General features: G+C 57.4%; 2 protein-coding genes across 5 annotated transcripts in view; one reads left to right on the top strand and one right to left on the bottom strand.

The window, feature by feature from the left end:
* The first annotated feature begins 1,329 nt into the window (after positions 1 to 1,329).
* Positions 1,330 to 4,928, top strand: B3GNT9 (UDP-GlcNAc:betaGal beta-1,3-N-acetylglucosaminyltransferase 9). The gene is given in 3 exon segments (XM_033218733.1): positions 1,330 to 1,899; positions 2,375 to 3,215; positions 3,218 to 4,928. Coding segments are annotated over 2 exon segments (1,203 nt in total). The 5' UTR covers positions 1,330 to 1,899; positions 2,375 to 2,560; the 3' UTR covers positions 3,766 to 4,928.
* Positions 4,492 to 7,565, bottom strand: part of CUNH16orf70 (chromosome unknown C16orf70 homolog) — a 35,778-nt gene continuing 32,704 nt past the window's right edge. For 3 of the 4 annotated variants that reach the window (XM_033218730.1, XM_033218731.1, XM_033218732.1), the window contains exons 16-17: positions 6,686 to 6,758; positions 4,492 to 5,991 (exon numbers count right to left, since the gene is read on the bottom strand). In XM_033218730.1, the coding sequence (XP_033074621.1) occupies positions 5,905 to 5,991; positions 6,686 to 6,758 (160 nt within the window). In that variant the 3' untranslated portion in view covers positions 4,492 to 5,904. Of the gene's footprint in view, positions 5,992 to 6,150; positions 6,759 to 7,565 lie in introns of all 4 variants that reach the window. The other variant, XR_004438948.1, reaches the window with a different exon arrangement.

The following is a 7,565-nucleotide window of genomic DNA, read 5'->3' as shown; positions in this document are numbered from 1 at the left end:
GGAGAGTTGCTTTTTTTTTTTTTTTTTTTTGGACAGAGTCTTACTCTGTCACCAGGCTGGAGTGCAGTGGCATGATCTTGACTCACTGCAGCCTTCCTCTCCCAGGTTCAGGTGATTTTCCTGCCTCAGCCTCCCAAGTACCTGGGATTACAAGCATGTGCCACCACACCTGGCTAATGTTTGTATTTTTAGCAGAGACAGGGTTTCTCCATGTTGGCCACGAGGCTGGTTTCAAACTCCTGGACTTAAGTGATCCACCTGCCTTGGCCTCCCAAAGTGTTGGGAATACAGGCGTAAGCCACCGTGACTGGCCTTTTTTTTGTTTTGTTTTGAGACAGTCTCACTCTTTTCCCCAGGGTGGAGTGCAGTGGTGCGTTCTTGGCTCACTGCAACCTCCACTTTCCAGGTTCAAGCAATTCTCCTGCCTCAGCCCTCTGAGTAGCTGGGATTACAGGTGCCCACCACCACGCCTGGCTAATTTTTGTATTTTTAGTAGAGAAGGGGGTTTCACCACGTTGGCCAGGCTGGTCTCGACTTCCTGACCTCAAGTGATCCACCCACCTCAGCCTCCCAAAGTGTTGAGGTCACAGGCATAAGCCATCACACCCAGCCAGAGTTGGTTGGTTTTTTTTTTTTTTTTTTTTTGAGACAGAGGCTCTGTCGCCCAGGCTGGAGTGCGGTGGCGGGATCTCGGCTCACTCACTGCAAGCTCCGCCTCCAGGTTTACGCATTCTCCTGCTCCGCCTCCCAGTAGCTGGGATACAGGCGCCGCCTCGTCGCCCGGCTAGTTTTTGTATTCTTAGTAGAGACGGGGTTTCCGTATTAGCCAGGATGGTCTCGATCTCCTGACCTTGTGATCCGCCCATCTCGGCCTCCCAAAGTGCTGGGATTACAGGCTTGAGCCACCGCGCCCGGCCCAGAGTTGGCTTTTTAAGGTTGAACGTTGGTGGGAAGAAGCCATCAGGAGCAGATATAGCCCTTGGACAGAGGATGGGGCTGGGTTCTTAAGAGACTGGTGGAGGCTGTCTATTCCAGGCTAGACCACATGGGCTGGGACCAAGAAAGAGAGAACTGGCAGCTGAGCTGGGCAAGGACTTAGCTCTCCATTGCAGAGCACCTCTGCCCACCTGGATCCCAGAGCAATCCCTAAGCCAAGGCCTCTGCCAGGAGTCTTCCCAAGCTGTCCCCATCCCTGCCAGCCCAGTCTGACCTGCAGCAGCACAGGCTGATCATTTCTACCTGCAGTAGGCTATGCTGGAGACCAGGGGACTCAGAACTGCACCTGGCTTGGGCTCAGGTCCATTAGTCCTCGGGGAGACAGGCTGAAGTGCTTGCCTGTGAAATCAAAGCAGACTGGGTTGGCCCCCTGTTCTGTATCCCAGTGGATGGATGAGCGGGGCAAGGACAGATGATAAAATAATCCTGGGCGGAATTTCAGAAGACCTGGGGGCAGAGCTTTCTGGCCCTTTGATCCTGGGCAAGTCACTTAACTCCCCGAGGAGCCCCCAGTGTCCCCCATTTGGGCATGAATGAGAGCTGCTGGCAGAGTTGTCCTAAGGATTGGGTGGGCTGCCTTGTTTGTCCCATGCGTGTGTTTACTGGGGGTGGGAAGCATGACAGTACCAGGAGTAAGAAGGCAGCCGTATGTCGTATGTCTCGGGGCAGCGTATGCACCCTGCCTCATGGAATCAGGGCTGCTGAGGAGAGGCTTGCAGGACGGGCCCGGGATGGTGGCTAGGTTCATGCGCATTTGGAACCGGCCCGCTCAGGGTCTCCTAGCAGCCCAGGCTCCGCCCCACTCCGGAGAGGCGGGAGTGGGGAGTGGAGAGTGGAGAGTTGGGGGAGCTAACTACAGGAGTTGATGCTTCTTCCCAATCCCCGGAAAGGCGAATTTGGCATGTGAGCACCCAGACCAGCCCTTCCCAGAGGGCCTGACCGTAAGGAGGCTCCCTCTCAGGGATTAGTCCCCACTCGGAGGCCGAAGTGCTCCTGGCGCCGGGGCGGAGCTGAGCTCTAGAGGTCCGGGCGCGCACAGCTGGAGGGTCACGTGGCACGGCACCGGTCCCCCTTCCTGCCAACGCTGCATTTGGCTCGGGCCCGGTCCATGGCGGCCCCTGGGACCCTGCGCTGAGCCCCGGAGGCCAGGGCGTCCGGGGCTGCGCCACTTCCGAGGGCCGAGCGTGAGTGTCGTGGACCCCAGGGCCGGACGTTAAGGGGATGGCAGGGGTGGAAAGGATTCGGCCTCAGCACAAGGGAGGCGGGCGGGGGAGGGGCCACGGCTCCCGTCTCCCTGGCCCGGTCCTGGGTCGCAGTCCTGGGCCGGAGCGAGGCCGCCAAGGAGTTGGCTACATGGGTGAACTTCTCGTCCCTTCAGGCTGCCCGTCCTGGCGGTGCGACACGGTCGGAAGGAGGAGAACGACACGAGGGGCTCTACTGCCGGTCGCTGGAGCCCCCCCCGGGGCGTGGCCTCCTGCCCCCTCATCTGGGGAGGGCGGGGCTCCCTGCCCCCTGCCGCCGACTGCGACCCTTACAGGGGAGGGAGGGCGCAGGCCGCGCGGAGATGAGGAGGCTGCGTCTACGCAGGGACGCGTCGCTCACGCTGCTCCTCTGCGCCTCCCTGGGTCTCCTACTCTACGCGCAGCGCGACGGCGCGACCCCGACGACGAGCGCGCCAAGAGCGCGAGGGAGGGCGGCACCAAGGCCCACCCCCCAGGCCCGCGCGTTCCAATTACCCGACGCGGGTGCAGCCCCACCGGCCTACGAAGGAGACACACCGGTGCCGCCCACGCCCACAGGACCCTTTGATTTCGCCCGCTATTTGCGCGCCAAGGACCAGCGGCGGTTTCCGCTGCTCATTAACCAACCGCACAAGTGCCGCAGCGACGGAGTACCCGGTGGCCGCCCAGACCTGCTTATTGCTGTCAAGTCGGTGGCAGAGGACTTCCAGCGGCGCCAAGCCGTGCGCCAGACGTGGGGCGCGGAGGGTCGGGTGCAGGGGGCGCTGGTGCGCCGCGTGTTCTTGCTGGGCGTGCCCAGGGGCGCAGGCTCGGGCGGGGCCTACGAAGTTGGGGAGGGGGCACGAACCCACTGGCGCGCCCTGCTGCAGGCCGAGAGCCTTGCCTATGCAGACATCCTGCTCTGGGACTTCGACGACACCTTTTTTAACTTAACGCTCAAGGAGATCCACTTTCTGGCCTGGGCCTCAGCTTTCTGCCCCACGTGCGCTTCGTTTTTAAGGGCGACGCCGATGTGTTCGTGAACGTGGGGAATCTCCTGGAGTTCCTGGCGTCGCGGGATCCTGCGCAAGACCTGCTTGCTGGTGACGTAATTGTGCAGGCTCGGCCCATCCGCACGCGGGCTAGCAAGTACTACATCCCCGAGGGCGTGTACGGCCTGCCCGCCTATCCGCCCTACGCGGGTGGCGGTGGCTTTGTGATTTCCGGGGCCACGCTGCACCGCCTGGCTGGCGCCTGTGCGCAGGTCGAGCTCTTCCCCATCGACGACGTCTTTCTGGGCATGTGTCTGCAGCGCCTGCGGCTCACGCCCGAGCCTCACCCTGCTTTCCGCACCTTTGGCATCCCCCAGCCTTCAGCCGCGCCGCATCTGGGCACCTTCGACCCCTGCTTTTACCGCGAGCTGGTTGTAGTGCACGGGCTCTCGGCCGCTGACATCTGGCTTATGTGGCGCCTGCTGCATGGGCCGCATGGGCCAGCCTGTGCACATCCACAGCCTGTTGCTGCAGGTCCCTTCCAGTGGGACTCCTAGCTCCCCATTACAGCCCCAAGGTCCTAACTCAGACCCAAGATGGAGCCGGTTTCCCAGGCAGATTATTGCCGTGTATGTGGTTCTTCCCCGATCACCAGGTGCCTGTCTCCACAGGATCCCAGGGGATGGGGGTTAAGCCTGGCTCCTGGTGGTCCACCCTGCTGGAACCAGTTGAAACCTGTGTAATGGTGACCTTTTGAGCGAGCCACGGCTGGGTGGCAGATGACCATCTCTTGTCCAACAGGTCCCAGAGCAATGGACATGTCTGGTCCTCCTAGTAGCACAGAGGTGTGTTCAGGTGGGGTGGCAGGGACTCATGGAATCCTACCACACTGCTGGATTTGGAACCTCTAGGCTGACGCGGACGCATGCAGAGGCTCTCAAGGCCAGGCCCCACAGAGAGGTGGAGGGGCTCCGGCTGCCACAGCCTTCATGAACCTGGCAGGCACTCTGCCACAGCTCATCTGAAAACAGACATTGTGCTTCTCACAACCTCTCCTGGGCCCAGGTGTGGCCGACCACCAGGGATGGAGCCACACATAAGGGACAAATGAGTGCACGGTCCTACCTAGGCTTCCCCCACCTCCTGAACCCACACAAGAATGCCAGTCTCCCACTGGAGGCTGTATCCCCTCAGAGGAGCCAAGGAATGTCTTCCCCTGAGATGCCACCACTATTAATTTCCCATATTCTTCACCCCCTTGCTCAAAAAACCAATACCCACACTTAGTACAAACATCCCAGCAACAGCACATGGCAGGCCATTGCTGAGGACACAGGTGCTTTATTGGAGAGGGGATATGGGCACGGGATAAGGAAGGTTCCCACATTCCAGGAGGATGGGAACAGTCCTGGCTACCCCTGACAGTGGGGATATGCAAGGGGCTCTGGCCAGGCCACAGTCCAAATGGAAAGACACCAGTCAGTCACAAAGTCATGGGAGCGCCACACAAACCTGGCTATAAGGCCCAGGAACCATATAGGAGCCTGAGGCAGGTCCCCTGCACATTCATCATTAAACTATACAGGATGAGGCTGTACATGAGTTAATTACAAAAGAGTCATATTTACAAAAATCTGTACACACATTTGAAAAACTCACAAAATTGTCATCTATGTATCACAAGTTGCTAGACCAAAATATTAAAAATGGGATAAAATTATACATTTCTCTTCTCAATTCTTTTCAAAAGGATTAATATTTTTAAAGCACATATATGCTACTTTCCATTAGCAAGACCCATGAAGGGACTGAGCAGCCCAGCCTTCCTTGAGCCCCCAGAGGCTTTGAGCCATGAAATGGCTCAGCCAGGGGCCAGTGCCCAGGGTTGGGGCAGGGAGCCAGCCCACAGTGCAGAACAGAATGCTGAAACACAACAGAAGTAGGAAGATGTCTTTGGCTAAAACTTTGGCATTAAATAAAAGAGGCAAACAGCATGGAAACATGCAGCCCTGCCAGCCAGGTTGGGGCAGAGCAGGGGCACAGGCAATCTTGAAAGCTGACTCCAACAGGGGTGAGAACCAGGCCTGGGCACATACCTGGATGGTAGAAAGCTGTGTTTCAACCAGTTTGGTGTGCCCAGCCAGGGAGCACGTGCAAGAAAGGAACAGGGAAGGGCAGATGGGTCACCCTGGCCACAGCCAGCTCATCAAGTAACTAAAGTGGATGTAGTGCAAATGTTGCAACCAAGTACTACGGACACGCTACCTGCTTGCCTTAAGGGTCGTGTGGCAATGTGGGACCAAAGGCAGGACCTTGTCCTTATCCTGGGTGCCTATGTCCTCAGTCACAGAAAGAGCCCCAAGTCTTCCCAACGTGCATGGGACAAGGGTTGACGTGTCCTGCCTCCTTGCTTGTTTGTTGAGAGCTCCTGGGTCCAGGAATCAAGGCTCAAACTTTGTGCTTCTCTTTGCAGTCTGTGTCCCCTGCTGGCACCAGCAGGCCAAGGATGGACAGAGGAATATCTGGGCCACTCAGCCTATGGCAGAGCACGCAGCCTGAGCCCAACCTCAGAACATCACAACAGCCCTTCAACACTGGCCAGGTGTCCAAGAAAACCCACTGGGTGGTACAGAGGCCCACTGAGCAGGATGTGATGCACAGTTCCACGGGACAGAGGGGCATGGGTGGTGATGTCCCTAGGGGAGCTCCGCTGTTCTCAGGTGGCTACCAGGCCTAGGGGGACCATACAGGGTCACCGAGGCAATGTGGTTGTTCTGCATGACCTGGTGTGAGAAGAGGACAGTGGGTCACGGGGGAGGGGTAGAGGGATGTAGGCAGATCCTGTGCATGAGGGCTGGAGGTTGTGTGACACACCTGTACCTAAGGGCTGGGCTTCCCAACTCCTCAACCTCCCCTGGTTCATGCTAAGGGCCCCCCTCTACCTGAGATCTGCCTGTTTCTCAATGGTTTACGCAGCCTTTACCAGGGCCATGTGTCCAGTCCTTCTGGAACTGTTGGTGTCTGCTGGAGATACCGCATCCACAGGGAAAACAAGGGCAGCTCACTGTTCTCCCAAGTCAGTGGGGCCCCCAGAGCCACTCACTCCCCTACAGTGCATTCGTTCACATGCCACTGGAGGGCCCCCAACACCCTCAGGTGGGCCCCACTTGCCCTGTGGCTCCCTCCCCTGCTATACTCACGTTTTCAGATAGAAACTTGGGATTCATTACCTCCCATCTTGTTGGATACAGACCACTGCTTTGGCCTCTGTGACCCCAGATTTCTCAACATCATTTTTGAACCTTCACTGGTTAAGTGTGGGGAGGCCAGGTATGCAGCAGACAGGGTTGCTGGAGAAGGATGAATCTGCCCACTATGGCAGTTAGGCCCTCCCCAGTTTCACTCCATCATTCACCTGGCTCTGCCATGACCAGCAACCCCCCCAGGCAGTTTATTTCTAGGGCTTCCACAGCTTACCTCAAAGATCATTCGCTGAAGACCAAAACAGAATGTGGAACCAAATGGGTTGGTGTTGTTTGGGGAGGAAGACCTGAGACCAGAGAATTCAGAATTAGAGGGGCAGACAGAGGCCACAGCCTTGAAACAAGGGATCCAGTGTTTTCTGGGGTGTGGGATACTGGCCAGTAGTCTCATGGCTGTGAGTGTATGTCTGTTTCCCACACAGGCCTGCAAGGTCCTAGGGGTAGGGATGGCCTCACTCAACTCAGAATCGTACATACAGAACCCTACAGGGCACAAAAAGTTACTGTGGAACTAGACTAGGGTGGTGAGGAGTCAAGAGGGCTCTCTCGAGTGAGAGAAATCTCAGGCAGCATGGCAACCAGGAATGGGGCTGTGGACGTCAGCAGGTAGCAGCTTTGATGGGAAAAAAGACAGCCCAGGCCAGCCAGCCAAGCCCTCCTTCCTTATGAATTCGTAACTAAAGGTGAGAAGGCCCCCATACCTGGAGGTAGGGTTGGGAGACGGGAGCTACCCCTGGGAACAGCCTCTCTATCACAGGTGAACACAGAGAACAGTTGACTTACTCCTAATGTGGAGTGGGGCAGGAATTAGCCTTGTGGCAACACCAGAAACTTCTGTATTTTTTTTTTTTTTTTGAGATGGAGTCTCGCTCTTTCGCCCAGGCCGGACTGCAGTGGTGCTATTTCGGCTCACTGCAAGCTCCGCCTCCCAGGTTCATGCCATTCTCCTGCCTCAGCTTCCTGAGTAGCTGGAACTACAGGTGCCCACCACCATGCCTGGCTAATTTTTTGTATTTTCAGTAGAGACGGGGTTTCACCGTGTTAGCCAGGATGGTCTCGATCTCCTGACCTCGTGATCTGCCCGCCTCGGCCTC

The sequence above is a fragment of the Trachypithecus francoisi genome, unplaced genomic scaffold (assembly GCF_009764315.1).
Source record: "Trachypithecus francoisi isolate TF-2019V2 unplaced genomic scaffold, Tfra_2.0 Lachesis_group10, whole genome shotgun sequence".
NCBI lineage: Eukaryota > Metazoa > Chordata > Mammalia > Primates > Cercopithecidae > Trachypithecus > Trachypithecus francoisi.
Note: the sequence above shows the minus strand (reverse complement) of the source record. Positions and strands in the feature narration are given on the sequence as shown.